The following is a 19,730-nucleotide window of genomic DNA, read 5'->3' as shown; positions in this document are numbered from 1 at the left end:
GTTTACCTGATATGATGTGATGCTAGATGAATAAATATGAGCCAGAAAGGAAGTATTTTATTGCAAGGACGCTATTTTCTACACATATTAGACCAACAAGACGATCCCTTTTGACAACCAGGCAGTAACAAGTAGGATGTTGCCACTATGCATTCTTGAAACAATGAAATGTCAAAAGTATAGTTTCAAATATGAACAGAGTATTTTTTTGTAATTAAACCTAGAAGATAAATAGAAACAATTTTTTGTTTCTCGAGCTATTACAAAAGGAATATATACACGATGTAAACAGTCAATGAGGTTACAACCTAGTAAAAGAAATAAAGATACAGTTTTAGCTGATGTACAAAGAAACATGTACAAACAAGGTGCGTGCATTGATGGATGAATGAATGAGGACTTAGACCTGAGCTGAAGGGTTAGTAAAATTTAACATTATGGATACACATGAATAAGTATTTACCTTCATAGTCCTTGTACAGAAGCAAGCTGCTTCCTAAGATTAAGGTTCTCGATACATTCAGAAGCCAACTTTTTCTTCAAGTCTGCAGTAGCCTTCTCATACTTTCTATCCATAAGATCAGACTCATCCACTGCTCCCTGATATCTAATGCGGAATGCATCCAACTTTGCTTGAGTTCCTCGCAGCCTCATTCGAAGCTTAGCCTTCTCTTTGCCGTTCTGCACCGCATCCTGTTTGCAAGCATGTTAGATTTCCCTTGAACAAGATAAGATAATAATGGTAGATACATATTCTGTCTTATTTTACTCTCGCAAAACTAGTGTAGAACCAAAAGGGAATCAATCAGCATGAATATGTATTAGATACAGGAAATACCCTACTCCTGTCTGCTAATCCGTAACTAATGCCATTTTATTAATCAGAATATCTCATTAGCAAATCACCTTTAGAAGTGCAATGTTTTTCTTCCTAGAAATTTATAAAATCCTAGGAGATCTTAGAGCTAAAGGTTAATCAATGTATTCTTGCCATTGCCTGCCCTAGTGAAGGAGAATCTTTCAAAGGTAGCCTAATAATGTACTGCCAGAGGCTTCTTGAACAGCTCAGTTTCTTCGATTATGTGAACCAACCAAATTTCCTTTTGTTCTTCCCATAAATGCAACCACCATTTTATACCATAATTCATTGGGATTTTTTCCAAAGGAAACTGTAAATAGGAAAAGGGAAGAGTTTCAAATCTATAAACCACTTTTTGTGCTAGTTCTAGCAAGCAATCTTGAAGTCCTTAAATTATCACCGAAGGCTAGGCCAAGTCACCTCTAATCCTAAAAGGAATTTCGAAGAACTTAACTATATTGAATAACTAAACAATCTTCATTCCACCATCTCAAAGAATTTAACGGCTGCAACTGTACAAATACAAATGTGAAAGGTGTGTTCCATCTTTTCCACCAAGAACTCTTCATTTTGGAGAGAAACCCATTTTAGTAACAGAACTTAAAAACTTATCACCATAGATCTAGCATCCAGTTTTGTCTGATACTTCCTACTTAATGACACCAACAACACCACACAATATGTTCGTAACAAATAAAACATAATCATGAAAATATAGCAGCTTCTTATATCTATTTAAAAATGTTCAATAAAGAGGTAGGATTTTCTTTCCTCCCATTAAAAGTGAAAGCAACATAGATTTAGCGAGGAGCACTATATATTCAAGAACTTACATCATGCATCTTAACTTCCAAGCTGGAAATTCTCGTGGCCAATTTTTCCGTTTGAAGTTTTGCTTCTTTTAACTGCATTAAATTCATCAGCATATTATGTTACGGTTAAAAAAACTTGGTTAAACATGAGAAAGAAATAAAAAAAAGCAGGCAAGTTTCGTCATCACCATCTCACTGGTATTATCTTTTAGCAATTCTATTTCGATTGAATGACTTTGCTGCTCTTGAATCTGAATCATCAGATTATCTCTTTCCTTCGTTACAAGAAGCAACTGGTTTCTAATACTCTGAAACATAAAAGACGTGTGATTAACTACAAATATTACCTTACCCGAATCCTAAAGTTTGCACATAATATCAAGCATAATTTATTTTTCATTCCTATTATTTCTTCAAACATTTGTCTTTTGCTTTATCGATGAAGCTTCACATGTGAACCATTAGGGTGTCCAAACCCAACTATTCCTTTTTTTTTTTAATGTGTTACTTGGATATTTTGTTTGATTCTAAATATATTTGATTTTTTCTCTGAAGATAACTTCTATTGAAAACAAGTGAAAGTATATAGAAGACATTATAGAAAAGAACAAGAACAAAAGGAGCCAAAAAAAGCGAACAAAAAGATCCCTGAAAACACTAGAACAAAATAACAGAAAGGGAATCCAAATCAGAAGAATGAGAGACGAAGGATAATCACTGAAGTCCATCGTAAAGCAAGCCCAACCTCCTCTTAAGAATTTTCCTTTTCACAAAGATACAGTATTATTTCACTAGCTATTAATGATATAATAGTCTAAAGATCTTGATATTAGTGGAAGTCATACGTTTGAATGAATAATTGAACATAAAATTCACGACAAAGATCTCATCTCATACCCAATCTCTCATTAAAGTTTTAGAAAATAAATCTTATCCATTGTTCTTCAAAATCGTTCATTTTACACTTGACAATTTGTTAAAAGAGATTGATGTGCTCCACATTATATAAGACCAATGGCAAAAAAAAAAAAAAAAAAAAAAATCGTTTGAAGTATTTGTATCATCAAGTCACGTTCACATCCATAAAAGTGCTTAAAGTAACAGAACTTACTTGCTGAATCGCTTCATTTTCAACCTCAGCTTTATTTTTCTCATTTTTTAGGTTCTCTATGATATCTAGCTTCTCCTTACTGCAATAAATAAGCAAAATTAACAAAACACAAATAAATGTAATATACATCACTTGTTCTTCAAATAGGCTACTGGAGCCTAAGCACAGACACAAATACAACATGACATAGATGCTCCAATACATCATTGCCTAAGAAATTACGACAAGAACAGAACACGAGGACAGGTTCAATAGACAAATCTAAAGTAAATTATATTAAATCAGTTCCACAACTGGAGCGTAATGAAATTCTCATACATCTTTGGATTTGTAATAACAATAGGCAGGTATCATATATTAGAAATCGCACTACATAATACAAATGCTAAGAAGAACCTAAGCACCTTCATCAGTGTTGTAATATATTTTTGAACAATGAACAAATTTTTCGCTGTTAATACAACTACATTTATTATTAAACGAAGTTACAGATTAGACCAACTTTAACTTTGACATCAATTAATATATGTAAAAACGAGATGCATGATCTACCAAACTCTATGAAGATACAACTGAGAGGAAAGTCTAGAAAAAACCTGAATTCTTTTTCTCTTCTCTCACTCTCCTCTGAACTTCTCAATCTGTGTTGAAGTACCTCACATTCTTCACGACAAGACTCCAAATCATTCATCACCTATATTATAATATCTATAATCATTAGACTATCATAACAAGCAAGCACGGCACATTTTAGACATAAAAGTGCATGAAGGTTGTAAGAACATCAGACATGAAAAGTGCAATGGCCACAATATATACTGTAAAATAAAATGGACTAACCATCTTGTCTTCGCAATCCATCAATGGATTACTGGTAAGAAGTTATTCACGAAACAATCTGATGGCTATTTATGACTTTGTCTAAGCCTTTATTGGATAACTCAAATGCTTGAAAGGTATAATAACTTGATGAACAACTAGCTCTTCATTATCAGCTTTAAGGTTCATGTATAGCTTGTTATATTAGCACTATATCAAGTCTACTGTGTGCTTGTGAACCATAATGACTCGTCTCGTTTCTGGTAATGTTGGTAACCCAGAGATTCGAGGGAAAAAATTAAAGGGCACTTGCATGTTAGCAATATTTTCCCAGTGAGATAAAAATTTCCACATTTGCGAACAATATCTACAGGCTTCGATTTTAAACATGTAGAACCATTCAAACATTAATAAATCATTCAAACTTTTCACGCGAACAATCTCCTTTATGCATTGTGAAGAATATATTTGCATAGCATCTACTGTATTTTAGCTAGTGATTTACGTCTAATTTTATGTTACATAGTACTGCTTAGAAGGGTAGTACTGCTTAGAAGGGTCTGGACTATAGAAGAATTTTTCCAGTTATCTCTCATCCTCTTAACTCAATAAAAGAGGAAGTCTTTTAATACGTAGGTTAAATTAGTATTACAATTGTTTTTACTTCCATCAAATTGCATTATCCTTTGGGTATGGTCTCCTGAGATGATTTGAACTTGACGCACTAAAAATGTATTATTTCCATTTTTTTCGTTATCCCTATTGAGTTATCTGTGTAACTCTTACTACACTACACTGAACCTGGTGTTATAACAGTACGATTAAAACAGAGTTAAAGTTTATTTCCAACTACCTTACACAATGAATATTTCAATTCACCGTAGCATAATGGAGTGAAGAAATGTGGTTGGAATATCTTAATTGGTAAAAAAATTCAGTTTTTACAAACAAAAAACATCCACATGAGGCTTTTTAAGTTATTAGGTCTTCATAGATAATAGGAAAAATTACAAATTACAGTTTTGGTCCTTCAGATTTGGTTTAGGTTGTCTTTGGGACATTGAGTTTTAAAACTCAACCATTTTAACAGGTTTGCATTTTGTAGCATTTTTGGTCCCTCCATCAGTTTTTCTGTTAGTTACAAACGAAAAGATGTCTTACACCTATTTTTATTAAAAAAAAAACCTAATTTTAAATTATTATACTTCAAAAAAGTATTTTTTTTTTCTTTTTTCTCTCTTTTCATTCTCCCTCTCCTCCTTCCATCTTCCTTCATCATCAATGGTCACTGCCGCCACCTGTCGCCTGCAATTGTATTTTTTTTTCTTCTTCTCTTTCCTTTTCCCATTACATTTCAGTCCTTTTTTTTTTTCAAAAAAAGAAAAGGGGAAAAAGAATGGACAGGAAATAAGAAGAAACAAAAGTACAGTCGCTAGCACAGGCAACAGTGGCTACCATTAATGGTGAGGACAAAAGACCGAAGGAGGAGAGGGAGAAAGAAGAGGATCATGGAGAACGAAGAGAGAGAAAAAGAAAACGAAACAAATGTTTTTTTTAGTTTAATAATTAAAAAGGTTAAAAAAAATATCTTTTTAATAAAAAATAGGTGTCACATCAGCTTTCTGTCGTTCGTTAATGAAAAAACTGACAGAGGGACTAAAAATACTACCAAGTGCAAACCTCAAGAATCAAATTGGTGGGTTTGAAAACTTAGGACCCAAATGCAACCTAGACCAAACCTCAAGGACCAAGAGTGTAATTTTCTTCTAGATAATACAACGTCAGAATTCTTTAGATATGGTGATAAAAACTACTTTTTTATTGTAATATTTGACTTAAATATAAATAGAAGAATTTCCATTAGGATGGGAGCTATTTCTACTTTTTAGGATGATGTTGCTTCTTCTAGGAGGGCTGATAGGTTAAACAGAAAAATAAATTCATATTTGGGAGTACCTTGTACAATAACAGTAAATTCCGTATTCGGTAGGGTACATCTTAGTCCAACACAGTAAATGTTATTTGGGAGAACTTAGACCAAAAGTAAAAAATATTAGTCTAGATCCGAAGTCAAGGAGACAAGGCAACAGTGCGTTTTTAACGAAAACATTTAATATTTCAGGAAATGAATTTAAATGTTCTAACAGTAATTTTGTTTAAAGATAACATCATTTAAATAAAAGCCTTAAGTTGAACAAATAAATGGCTCCTGTATTTCCCTTGTTTAGAGAACTATATGCCCTTGAGAAATGATAATGAAACGACAGTGCTAATAGAATTTAAAAAAGTTAGCTTTGCTTTTATCTATGCTATCACAAAACACAATCAGCACAATATATATTTTAAATGACCTCAACGAAATATTAGTACTGATAGAAAGGTGTTGGTTTGCAAAATCAATATGCAATCCCCTATCAAGTCTTTCGATAACTTAAGGACAGCTCTATTAATTATCCACCAGCATTTTGAAATTATAATTATTGCCTCCATCTAAAAGGTATGAAATATATGCTAGAAAATTCAATCGGCGATGCCAAAACAGAGTGGATAAAAAAAACAAGGAAACTGGTTTTTGATGAAACTATGCATAATAAAGAGCCAAAACTTCAAACTGAAAGAAAACAGAGAAACCAATTATAACATGCAGACAGCCACTGCAGATTTGTTGACAAGTTGAGTCACAAAGTTCATACCTTTGATATTTCATTTGATGCGGAAGCCACCTCCAGGTCGTGTGATTTTACTTTCTTTTCTATTGCTTCAACATAAGCTTTCTCCTTCGATAACCATACTGCTCTTTGCTCCTCCATTTCCAGAAGGCTTTCTGTGAGATGCTACAAAAACAGTGGAAATGCACCAACAAGTTCAACCATGAAACGCAGCCAAAAATGTTTTCCGAATAACTCAACTTTAGGTTAAATTACAAGTAGTACCCAAACTTTGAGTTTTATTTTTATTTAGTCTATGAACTTTCAATTTTATATCTAATAGGTCTCTAAACTTAAAAAGTATCTAATAAGTCCGTAAATTGTCAATTTTGGTGTGTTAAGAGGTCCATGACTGATTCAATGTTTATTGAAATCCACGGACCCAGTTAACACATAATGAAAAATTTATTAGTTCCATTAAACATGAAATTCTAATTTATGTCTAACAGATCGATTAGTTTTAAAAAAATTCAAACATATCAAGGATCGTTTAGACATAAAATTAAAAGTTTAGGACCAAATAGACAAAATCTTAGATGTTTAGAAACCAAACTTGTAATTTTATTATTATTTTATAAAAAGGCGAATGTAAAATCACAAATTACCATGGCCAATTCTTCTTTTTGCTCTTCCAGAAGTCCTATGGAGCTTTCCAAGTTTTTCTGCTTAATTTGAGCTTCTTCTAAGCTTTGTTTCTGGAGAGCAACACAATATTATGTTTCATAAAGAAAAGAGAAGTTCACACAGAACCAATGTCCGATTATTGAAATGAAAGCATAAGCTTACAAGTTCGGAGACATCCTGAACAGCAGTCAGTTGTATGTTTGCTATTCTCAGTTTTTCAGTTAAAGTTTCTAATTCTGAAAGCAAGCATTCATTTCTAAATATTGCCTCTTCTTTCTCATCGGATGTGGCCCTTAATTGCTCTTCCAGAGAAGCAATCCTCGCTTCTAACTCAAAGGCAAGAACTTCCAACTCCTTGTGATCTTCCTGATAAACATTCAAAAGAATTCGCAAATCATCATCCAACACGTCTCCAAGACAAGTTTTAAATGAATAAGGATGATAATTGTTTCCTAGATGCAAAAATTTGTCATGAAAAAAAAAAAACCACGTTAGAACGATAGTAGAATATCAAGCTGTAAATTAGGCATATTATTTTCTTGTATATTTATAGCTGTAATTTCCATTTTAGACTAATCCTAATTGCTGTTTTTTCAAATATATGATTGGGATCTTTCTTGTATAAACAGTCCTATTTTCTCACTCAATAATATACTTGAAAGTCACTCTTATATATAGCTTCATGGTATCAGAGGCTTAGCAGTTAGAAACTCTAGCCCATCAAAATCAAGCCATTGAAACCCTAGCCGCTGGTCATCATCCTTGCAGGTGCCATCTTCGAGAGATTTATTCAAAAGATGGCAATCTGCAATGCCAATCTAAGCACACTCTATTCATCAAACTCCTCACCAAGTAAGAACATGGTGTTAATAGTATGTGTTGATGATATAATTCTCACTACGATCTTTTTTAAGAAATAGCCTAGCAATTTCTCTCAAAAGAATTTGGAAATTTCTTGGGGATGCGAGTAGCCGGATCTAGCTAACATATTTCATCAATGAGAATGATTGAGACTAATACAATCAACCTGAGATATGTACCTTCCTAATATCAAGCAGCAGACCTTTTGACCAAGACATTACATTGAACTAGCCTGGAAATTTGATTTCCAAGCTAGGAATGACTAGCATATACCATCCTGCTACAATTTCTTAGCGTATTTATAGCTATAATTTCCTTTTAGACTTGAGATAATTGCTGATTTTTGGATCTATGATTGAGTTTCATCTTGTAAAAATATTATTATTTTCTCACTCAATAATATACTAGAATTTACTCTCCAACAGTTTCAATGACACTGATGGATGTGGGAGCATGGTTGATGATAAGACTTATGCACCTCAAAGGAAAATGAACTGTCTTATAAGAGAAGTGTGTATGTTAGGGCGAAATACCCAAACAAGACAAAACTAATTTGGCTGTCAGAACAAGAAGAGGTGGGGGGGAAATATGCAAAGAACAACCACTCTAAAAGCTTCAACTATGATAAAATCAACCAGTATATGTATGCACTAAAGAAAAGTTTACAATTATAGTCCATTAATTATTAAATCATTTAGATAAATCATTGGCAAAGTTTAAGAGAAACGACAGCAACCAAGTTTAAGAGACGATCTCCCATTGGCAATAATAGAAAATATCGAAAAATTTCACAGGTGATTTTGACAAGATACACTGTTGGAGTTTTTAGTAAGATGTTCAACTCCAATTGACAATAATAGAAAATATCGAATAAGTCCACAGGTGATTTAGAAGAGATACACTATTAAAGTTATTAGTAAGATGTTTGACTCCCCTTAGGTGGACCGGCTCACCTTTTAGGAAAATTTAACTGGGTTGCATCATTCTCAAAAATATTTGCAAATATGAATTTTGGTTAAAGTAATTGCAAATATAATATGTATAAACATTGAAAGTATGATTTTTTTTTTTTATAACTTACCAATCATTAGTCAACCAATAGAAGTAATGAATATGTTTCTTAACACCACTACTGTTACCTCCAGTATTTGTTCATATGGAAGTACAAAGGACTTTGCTCTGTCTGGATCAAGCCCCTTTGAACTCTTTTCAATAATTGAATCACGCCGTCTACCAGCAATGGAGTCACGTTTATTGATATCACGCTTGAGAAGAGAATTTTGTCCAACTAGCCGTTTTATCTCTCGTTCTGCCGCAGCTTTCTCTCCCTGGAAGTATAAAAATGTTATTAAATTGATGGCCCAAACTTAATTTTATTCGGAGAAAAATAGAAAAAAGGTCATCAAACCTCAAGTTTTGTTTTCTCTTGTAAAGAATTTTTTAGCTTAACCTCCGACTCTTTCAACTTTCCTTTTGTTTTTTCAAGATCTTTTCTAAGACTTTCCTTCTCCCTTGCAAGTGAACTAGACGACAAACATGTAATTTCCTTTTGAAGAGTTTGGATTTGAGCAAGATAATCAGTTTGTTCCACATTCTGATGATCAGAAAGAGCCTGTAGGAAATACAAATATGCAAACGCACATCTGTTAGAAGGATTGCAACGCATACATCTAATAAAAAAGTAAAAAATAATATTTACCATTGATAGCTCCTCACAATTATGAGCTTGCTGCTTCAGTAACTCTATCTGATTCTGGAGATCATCCGAGTAACTTTGAAGAAGAAGCTGTGCATCCAGATAATAATATTAAAACTGGCTTACAAGATGCAGAAGGATTAGAACCACATACATTAAATATACACACCTTCTCATTCTCAATTTTGGAAACTTTCTGCATCATTTTGGAGTTAAACTCTTCATGATCATTAATAATTAGCTTTTCTTGCACAGCACATTGATGGATCGTAGTCCTCAAATCCTGCATTTTGTTACAACTAATGAGCCCTAGAGGAAAGTCCTCGAGCTGGACAAGAGTAAGAGAACAGAATACTTACAAGCAACATGTCAGATATAGCATAAAAACACTGAGACGTGTCATTGATGAGCGAAGAAACACTAGAGGAAATTTGTTTAGAGTTTTCCATTTCTGTAATTACTTCTTGGAGTTCCATTGAAAGTATTGACAATAGGTCAAAATTTTCTTCCTGAAAGAAGCATGTTGGCAGGAAGATTGTTACAAATTACTTCATCTAATAACTGATTAACTTCTAACATATAAAGAAACGTACACAGAAAATTAGAGAAAGGCAAGACCAAATAATTCAAAACCATAATCGAAGATGGAAGGTCTATGGAGGTTTCTTACAGAGACCGGGGAATTAAGCTTCTCACGAGCTACCCTGGCTTCTTCACGTGCATAATGCAGCTCTTCAGATAGCTACAAAAGTTTAAAAACTTACTCAACCTCACAATATTACTTAACAACAAAGCCATATAAGATAAACTCAACTCAAAAACCAAATAACTACTATCAAGATAAACGTGAACTACTGAGAGAAACTGTAAAAAGAATGTTGCAATAAAAAGGTACCTTTTATGTACAATGGGAAGGAAAAGAAAAAAAAAACATGTACATAACCAAATTTGTAGCAAAGGTGATATTTTTTATCGACCCTTTTCGTATTTGGTGATTCTATTTCCTGTGTTTTGAGAGGAGATTTTGATCTTTGGACTTTGTTGGATTTAATTCTTTAACCCAAAGTTTTGGGTCACGTTTGATTGCAAAGATAAGAAGAGAATGAATGAGGGAAAAGAGAGTATCTGGGTGAAAAAATAAGAATATCTTGTGACTTTCCAAATTGGTTACTTCTCAACTCAAGATAATTTTAAAGAAATTTACAATTTTGGTGTTGAAATTTCTTATATTTGGACACTTGCTCATAAATGGGAGATTTCATATTTTTTACTTTAAGTAAGTTTTAGAGATTGAGGAATGAAAGAAAATGATTAAGAGGGTATTGAATAAGGAGAAAAAAATATGAGAAATGGGAAAGTGTGAGAGGAGAGAGAAAATGAAAGAGGGAGATGATGGGGTATAGATAAAGGTTTTTGTCCATATATTAGTGGCAAGGACATTTTTAAACAAACTTACGATTTCTGTCAATATTACAACAAGGGAATTTTTAAACTTTTGACTTTAAAGTCGTATGTTCCTAAATAATATAATAGTGTCATGATTTAAATAAGTTATTGTAGTTTTTTTAAGAAATTCACAAAAATTTTAAAAGCTTTTGTGATATCTGTGATTTTTCCCAAACCATAAATTATAAATTGATATATCATAAATAATTAAATATGAGTTATGAATATCAAACTTTAATATTGACATCAATATTTTCAACCTTACAAAGCACCTATAAAGATATTTATAGCAAGTTAAATAGCAAAACAAAGTAAGATGGGGGCATTTGAACCGTACTTACCTCGTCAAACTTTTCCCTAGCACATATATTTTGCTCTGTTGCAAGCTCCACAACATTATCAAGATTTTGCTGACTTGAAGATCTCTCCATTTCCAAAATCATTATCTGTGAAATAAATAACAAATTATAAAGGGCGGAATGAAAAGTAAAAAAGAAATCCCAACATAAGCGATGGCATGTACCGACTAAGAAAATACCATAAATGAATTGAAAGACTGAATAATGTACATATATTAGCTACGAAGCATGGACACCTTGCCAGGCAAAGTGTTCGTGTCGAATAGGGATATGTTCGAACACGCTTCGGATACGTCCGACATGCTAAAGGCATGTTTGAAAAAAATATGTATATATATTAAATTTTAGGCATGGGTAAAATACAGCTCAAACATGACTCTAAATATTATTTAACCTAAAAATTAGGAAAAACAAAATGACATTCAGATTGAATCCTTACATGTCGATCAATCCTAAAGTATTACACTATCATATCCTTATCTTGTTTTTGAGATTCAGTGACTGTTTAGTATATCTTGTTTTTATGTCAATTTTACATGTTTTATCAATAAAGAAGTGAATATATAACTATAGACACGTATATATAAATGTATTCCCAACATGTTCGTGTCCTACTTTTTAAGAAATTTATGTTTGGCTCGCAAGTGAATTGTGATATAAAATAATAAAGAGATGATCAAAACACCCGTTCTTGAAGTCGCTTGATAACAAGGATGGCCTCCGATTCCCGTAAACTCATCTGTTTGTCCCCATTAAAGTCACCTCTTTTGACATGATAGTGATCATCAATTTCAGCAAGCTTCCTTGTTAAGCAGTCAATTTTTATATCACTCACAGTTTTCTACAAAAAAAAAAATATTATAAACAAATAAATAAGGATTAAAAGGAAAGAAAGATTAGGAGGGGGGAGATCATGCTAATATTGGGGTAGAGAGACTAAATAATACCTCACTTTCAAACCTTAAAAGCAAATCTTCGTATGCTTCTTGGACATCTACTACATCACTGTCCTGCCAAATTTATAACAATGTTAATGCCATAATTTCAATTTAAAAACTAAAGAGTAAAAGACAAGTGCCATACTCCCGGTAAGCTTTTTTTCTTCGATGCCACTTTTCTCCTATTGGTAACATGCAATAATGCGCAGGGCTCTGGAAAAGCACACCCTTCTAATACATTCTTTTGATCACTCTCACCCTTTTTGCAAGTTTCCCCCTTAGAAACGTCAGTGTCATCCATCAGTTCTTCGAAGGGAAGAAGTGGTCCCATTTCACGGTTGGATTTTACAGGCTTCACAGCCGAAGCAATAGATTGGATGGTTGAATCGACCTAAATTTGCAAGAACATTTCATATATCAGCATCAGTACAAAAAAATGTATGGAAAAAGTACGGTAGAGATATCCGCTTTAATTTTACTCGAAATAAAGGCAAGACGAATATAAGATGCAATTTGAGGAGTTTTCAGGAGAGTCCTCAGCTCTCCCATTAATGACTACAGTTTCAAAACTAATGCAAATATTTTCACATTTATTCTTCTCTCCGTTGTTGGTTTCTTTTCTAACCAACATCCATCTTGTGAACTCTACTCTAACCATCTAGCTTACACATCATTAGATTATCTCTAGCAATCATTAGCCAAGCAACCAAAAACAAATAATATCTCAAAATCTATTAAACTACTTGGAAAGCATACAGTAGGATGGTTTCATTAGTGTTCAAAATTCAAATACTAGGGAATCGCGACACATGATATAAACCATGTGCTAATATAATAAGAACAATTTTACCTCTCCAAGGGGCTTCCGTGAAATATTTCCTGGACACCATGTATCCCTTCTCTTATTCTACAATATTGAAGAGTACAATTTTTACGTAAAAAAAGGTACAATTTTTAAAAAGAAACTCTGAATAGATGTGATAAGAAGACTAATCGGAAGCAAAGGATAATAGCCGAGAACTAGACATGACGTCAGATAGAAAATAATAAAGCAGTATAACAAAAATGAGATGGAACATGTACAGACTAGACAAAAGAAGTCAGAAAAACATATTAATGCAAAATATTTTCTTTTTGATAAGAAACGAACTTCTAATAATAAAAAAAGAGGGAATGTACAAAAAAAAAATGATGAGAGAAATCCCCAAAGGCCAAGGTGATCATAAGAAACCTCCCAATAGGCATAAATCTGTAAAAAGATGAAATTAGAAAACTGTAATCAATGCAATACACTTTTATTTTGTGAACCTTTTTAATTTCATCATGGTTATCATCTCTTTTTGAATAAAGCACCATAGAACTCAAATTTTCAATTTTCTTAGCTTGCTCCTGCACCCTCTTCTCCCATTCGGACTGCACTTTCTTTTCCTCCTCCAACTCCAAAGCCATTCGCTCCCTCTCCAGTTCAATCTGACATGCATATAGAAACTTTCAGGATAAGTCCGTGCATCCTACAAAAGATCATCATATTAACATTTGTTGCTGACCTGTAATAATGTATTTCTCAAGTTGAGGATCTCCTCCCCTAAATGCTCTGAATGGGAACCCTGAAACATAGAAACAGAACAAAAGATTAGTCTGACCTTTTTATTAGGAGGGAAAAAAGGAAGAAAAAGAAAAAGAAGATATGGTCTAACCTGCAATTTGGCTCGAAGCTCCTCAATCTCTCTCTTTTGACGCTTTAACAGAGCAGCATCAGTTAAAATCTACAGGAAAGAATTAAAGCATTGAACTGGATGAACCAAGTGGATAAGCACAATGACTAAAAGCAAATGTGGGCCCAGAAATATTAACTTATTCAGAGGAAAGCATAAATATCTGAGATGGAACGAGGGAAAAAAGAAATGAAACCTAAGTATAGATCAAAACCTCATTCACGTGAGCGCAGTTAGTGACACGTAATGCTCTACTAGCAAACTGGAGGGTACTTTTCGTCTCATCTGCATGAATCTGTCGCCAAATCAAGGAACTTAGCAATCAGGATGAAGTAATAGATATACACACTTCCTTCAAACATATGTAATGAAGCAATCAGGTGCTCAACAGACTGCTAAAATCTAGGAAGTCTACAACCAATTCGAGGCACTTCAGTAAGAGAAAATTAAATAGATATACCTTTAATATTTGTAAACAAAAAATCAAATAATCACACTTTAAGCCTTGAAGGGCTATTGAGCTAAAAACAGAATTGAACCCAAAATGGTAACAAGATTTTTTATGAAATTGTTTTATAGATTATAGAAACAGAAACAGAAACAGACTTTCCATTGAAAGGTACCAAATGTCACAAGATTCTAGCATCTAACTCAAAAACAAATGCAAATATGTAATTCTCTAAAATATCCCCAATTACAATACTCTCCATCCAACCAAACTAATAAAGCTGCCACAAAAAACTTATACAGAACTCTTCTAACAAAATAGCTAAAAAAATTGGATAATAAACAAATGCATTGATGAATTGAAATTACAAAAGTGCGAGAAAATCCTATCTAAAGGAAGATTACAAGAAACTTTTCAAATGGGATATGAGAGTAACTAATAATGAAAAACATTAGGAGAGAAGTCTAGCCAGAGTGAACTTCTAAAGAAGAAAATTACTGAAATGCAGGAAACTAACACAGCAAGAAGTCAAAGAGTTTGATGAAATCTAGTCTTTCTCCCCACTAGAAATTTTTGCCTTACAAAATTCTGAAATTCCTTCCAGATCATAGACCCAAATAAAACTTTGACGAAATTAATCCACAATATTTTATTTGCTTTCTATGCCCACCAATTACCAGAAAAGATAGCTTTCTGGTCTAGACTTGAGAACCCATGAAAATCCGAAATTTTGAAATAACGCCGACTATAGTTTCCAGCTGAAATTACAATACTACAATGAAAGAGGAGATGATTGATATCTTCTTTTACTTTTGAACATAGAATACATGTGCCACAACTTGTTAGGTTCTTTTACGAATTCCCATACCCATTTCACGAGTAAAGCCTTATTTTTCTGAATGGTAACTTGAATTTATATCCTTCCTACTTCAAAGAAATTGATGTAACAAAGTATCACTACTTAAAAGAACAATAAAGAAAATCCCTCTGGTGGAAAAAGATGATACCTGTGCTAAAGTGATATTGCATATAATTGCTGTGTTTGCATTTCCACCGAGTGCAGGTTGCAAAATACGAGTAAGTTTGCTGTCACGATAGGGGACATGGCTCCTGCAACATAAATCAAATAAGCAACCATGCATCCAGCAACAATCCTTCTTTTAAGCAGCAAAGAAGTGAAAAAAAAAAAAAAAGAAACCTACCCTTGACTCTCAGCACCTTCACTTAATTTTTTAATGACAGTTCCCAGTGTCATCAAGCTTTTATTAATGTGGGAACCCTCTTTAAGACGAATACCCTCGGCACCAGTTTTTGCAGCACGCTCCGAACCAGCAAGGTCAACTAAATTCTGCAAGCATTTAGCACAACTAGGAAGAATAAGAAACACCTATGAAAGACAAATTCGGAAAATGGAGATTAAAGAAGAATTTTTATATTTTCAGTGAATTTAAATTTTAAATTTTAAAATGGAGGATTACATTAAAAACATAATATATTATAAATCATGTATACCATGATAAAATGTATAACATAAAACATGTTAATGAATTAAATAGTAACAGTTTATATTCGACCAAATATTTAATCAAGTTCAGCCAATTGAAGTACTAAATTCCTCATTTCCTACTAAAATAACAAAAGAAAAAAAAAAGAGGCAAATCTTCACTATCAGAATAACACAAGCACCACTGGGAAGGATTTAAAATCCACAAAGTATGTCTTCGTCGCATTCTTTCCACTAATTGAGACCTACAAGACAACCTATCCACACAAATACATTTTATCCAAATAGTTAAACAAAGAAGATCATGCCATTAACCAATCTCTGCGCTAAACACCACATGATAAATTACCGCCATTTTACAGCAATCGCACCCTCTTTCCCGCGTCTTCCTATAATCCAAAATTCTTCAACAAATCCAGCAGCAACATTAAATCGTTCTCCTTTACTTCAAAAGCCATTCTTGTTTTATTGTTACAACTCAATACACTTGAATCCACACATCATTCACTGTTTTGAACACCAGATCATGCAAATTTGGATACTTAATCAACAAGGACCCTCCTTCCAACCGACCATCCTCCCAAAACTACATTTTCAATCCATTTCCTAACCTTAACTCTCGAATACTTAGATACAATTTCTTTCAATTACAATATTCCCGCAAAAGTCTCCTTTTACCTCCTTTATTCTTTCCTCCTTTTTCCACATTTCTTTTCTAATCACCTTGCTCCACTCAATCCCACAAAACACCTATTTTTCATTTATACTATAAGTTTGTTCTATGCATCCTCCTTTCCACCACATCATCAAACTTCCCAAAAGCCCCTTCTCTTTCAAAGAAAAACACCTCACTGCTTTCTTAAAAATCTTCCGACCCCGCTTTGGGTATATACTTCCTTCCAGAATGACAATCCTTTCTTTACCCCATTTGAGTTGATTTTATACACCTCCACCACTCCACTTTTACTGACGACCTCCCTTCACACCATATAATCATCAAAACTTTAAGTGCAGATAAAGCCAATAGTTTTATAATACCCTCTTCTAAACAGCCTGCAACTGCAAAAGAAATCCTAAAAGTCGTGCGTTCAATTAAAAAGGACAACACCCCATAGTTCCAATCGGTTCTCTCTTACCATAATTTTTTGAATGAGAGAGAGAAAGAAAGTGAGAGAGAAGCTTTTAGCTAACAAGGGGAGATGATGGCTCCGTCATCTAATCACAATAATAAGTAATTGATAAACGAATACCGGAAGCAAAAAACATGTAGAAATAATTGATAACTGCAGGAACCACGTACCAGAACTGAAACACGAACAGCATCACAAGAATTTCCAGTGTCTCCATCTTCAACTTTATCCCGACTCTCAATTATCTATTTGATTATTAGGTAAGTTAGAGAGGGAAAAAGAATATAATGGCAATATGACTCGCGGAATTTGAAGAATATTGAGTTTACCATGCGGAAAATAGTGTGGGATCTACTACTGTACAAATTCATATTTGTCTCTCCAATATGACGATGAGCTGAATGTATGAACAAGATATTAAAATTAGCATGAAATCACTAAGATATATAAGAACAGACAGACAAAAGCCTAAAAAACCAGAGGCATCGATTTCAAGGGGTAAATAGTTCATAGAACCAGTAATTAAACAGTAATGGATAACAAATATGCTTTCTATTGAACTCTTCAATATAAAAGAAATTTGGAAACGAAGTAGAATTTTATTGAGATCTTTAAGAAAGGAGGAAGCAATAGACTTTATCATTTCGAAAATTAAATTACATTCTCCAAATTCCATAAGATCGAGAACTTGGTCAGAAGAAGCAACAATCTCTTCTCGCAAACCAGCAACATAGATTCCCCGCTGCAAATTTGGAGGAAATAATTAACATCAACAAAAGTAAACAGAAGTTTGGACATGGAACAATAAGTTGCCCCAAGTTTAAAATTAAGCACCACCTCTAAACTTTCGTGAATCTGCAGTTTTCGATGCTCAGGAACCAATAAATCGTTAATTTCCTCGTTGTAGATTTCCATGTAGGACATTCGCAGAAGAAACTCCCTATCCGCATCCTTTGAACAAGAAGATTTCACTTAGACATATCTCATAGTTCAATAAATTAGATGAGCAGGAGTTGGGTCAAACTCAAGCTCGATGCTTCATTATATTGACCTTCATTGTTTTTCTTTCTCCCAGCTACAACAGTATACAATTTGAATTTTCGTTTTAACAGTCCAATTGTGGAAAACCATTTTCGTTTTTTTTTTTTTTTTCTTTTTCTTTTTCCATTTGAATATTAAACAAGCTCCACAAGTCAGTGTTTCCTAGTACATTTTTAAATGCAAGCACCAAAACAAAAGTAAGAACAGTAAGTGGAGGACGCTCTTCGTGTAGCCTGGCCGTGGCCTATGATGACAATGACTAAATTGAAGAAATACCTGATGTATAACATCAAACAAATTATTCACAGAAAGTGGAATGATCCCAGGTTCAGTTGGTGAGCCTCGCATTGTATGAGTTTTACCACTATTAGTTTGTCCATAAGCAAAGACCGTCCCTGAATAATGCAAGAGAAGAAGGAAAATAAAAACAGAGACAACAACACAAAGGAGTGATATTAGAGTAGTCAGCCAAATAGTACAAGCACATAAAACAAACCAAACCATCAACTATTTCCATAGAAGATACCATTGAACCCACGAACTGCGGAGGCAACAATTTCCTTAGTGCGAGCTTGATAAACTTCGAAAGTGCTACAATCTTCGCCGAAAACTCGATCTGCAAAGTAGAAAGAAAGCAAAATCGACAGCCAAGGTAAGTAAACAAAAAAAACACCTAGGAGAGCAAAATTTGCGAGAAAAACAGAAATTTAAGTAAGATAACTGAGCAGAAACATACCAAAATCGAACTTGTTAGGGTGATTGGGAATGAAAATGGAGTTTCCAGAAATTCTCCAAGGGCTCGTTTTGGCGTCCGCCGCCGAGAGCGGCCTGGCTCGGACGGTTACATGAATCCTCTCCATTTCTAGTTCTCTTTCAGTCCAGTTTCCAGAGAGCGGGAGGATTGAGTTTCTTCTTCGAAGCTGTTCTTCTTCTTCTTCTTCTTCGTTTTCGTTTTCCCGCCCTCGCACTTCTGCAAATTAGAGCGCCTTCAAAAATGAAGCTAACAAAATAAATAATAAATAATAAATAAATAAAATCATTCTTTGCATTTTTATTTTCTAATTTTAAAATTAAAATATATACTTACTTAAGTATATAAAAATAACACATTAAAAGCATTTTATTTATTAAATTTAATCAAATTAAAATTATAATAAACGATCAAATATGAGTTATTACTGCGATTATGGATGATATATAAAATTTTAAATGATTTAATTTCTTTTTTTTATTATTAACCATTTATTTTTTTTTCTCCAATTATTATAATAATTTTTGGCTCCCTTTCTTTTCTTCTTCTTCTTCCCGGTTTCTTTCCTCACTTCCTTCTTCTTCTTTTGCTTCTTCTGCTGCAACAGCCACTGCCATCGTCGCCACCTCTTCCGCCTCCACCTCCGCTCTCCGCCGCCATGTCGCCGCCCTTCTTCCAATCTCCTCTCTCTCTCTCTTGTTATAAAGCCAGAAGATTGAGCTTCCGATTTTATGTTATAATTTCGATTTTTTAGGGTTTGTTCAACATAAGAAGCTCCCTCCTCCTCGACGCCCCTCCACGGCGGCATTGGGGAGTTTTGTTCTGGTCTCCAACTCATTGATTAGTCGTGAAGACAGTAAAAAATGACTAAGACTCTAAAGGAGTCGAGCCTTAATTAAGGGGAGACA

General features: G+C 33.7%; 1 protein-coding gene across 1 annotated transcript; it reads right to left on the bottom strand.

The window, feature by feature from the left end:
* Window positions 1–258: 258 nt before the first annotated feature.
* LOC111790936 (P-loop containing nucleoside triphosphate hydrolases superfamily protein) lies at window positions 259–19,073 on the bottom strand. The gene is made up of 32 exons (XM_023672067.2): window positions 18,808–19,073; window positions 18,598–18,687; window positions 18,348–18,466; window positions 17,868–17,981; window positions 17,691–17,772; window positions 17,360–17,427; window positions 17,201–17,275; window positions 15,599–15,744; window positions 15,404–15,506; window positions 14,163–14,243; window positions 13,931–13,999; window positions 13,781–13,840; window positions 13,542–13,703; window positions 13,084–13,140; window positions 12,379–12,624; window positions 12,243–12,305; window positions 11,981–12,136; window positions 11,278–11,382; window positions 10,161–10,232; window positions 9,850–9,999; window positions 9,660–9,773; window positions 9,494–9,580; window positions 9,203–9,406; window positions 8,934–9,122; window positions 7,096–7,299; window positions 6,915–7,004; window positions 6,295–6,435; window positions 3,379–3,476; window positions 2,783–2,861; window positions 1,860–1,979; window positions 1,693–1,764; window positions 259–693 (listed from the first exon to the last, which is right to left on the bottom strand). The coding sequence occupies exons 1-32, from the start codon at window positions 18,929–18,931 to the stop codon at window positions 466–468; spliced, it is 3,768 nt and encodes a 1,255-aa protein (XP_023527835.2). The 5' UTR covers window positions 18,932–19,073; the 3' UTR covers window positions 259–465.
* Window positions 19,074–19,730: the final 657 nt, after the last annotated feature.

The sequence above is a fragment of the Cucurbita pepo genome, chromosome 3 (assembly GCF_057944985.1).
Source record: "Cucurbita pepo subsp. pepo isolate OVF chromosome 3, ASM5794498v1, whole genome shotgun sequence".
Taxonomy (NCBI): domain Eukaryota; kingdom Viridiplantae; phylum Streptophyta; class Magnoliopsida; order Cucurbitales; family Cucurbitaceae; genus Cucurbita; species Cucurbita pepo.
Note: the sequence above shows the minus strand (reverse complement) of the source record. Positions and strands in the feature narration are given on the sequence as shown.

Bases quoted from the DNA above. Each gene is read 5' to 3' on its own strand.
- LOC111790936 (XM_023672067.2), bottom strand. From the start codon at position 18,931: ATGGAGAGGATTCATGTAACCGTCCGAGCCAGGCCGCTCTCGGCGGCG. The intron at 18,467-18,597 runs GTATCTTCTATG...TGCATTATTCAG, and splicing joins CGCAGTTCGTGGGTTCAATG to GGACGGTCTTTGCTTATGGA. The intron at 12,306-12,378 runs GTATGGCACTTG...TAAATTTGGCAG, and splicing joins AGAAAAAAAGCTTACCGGGA to GACAGTGATGTAGTAGATGT.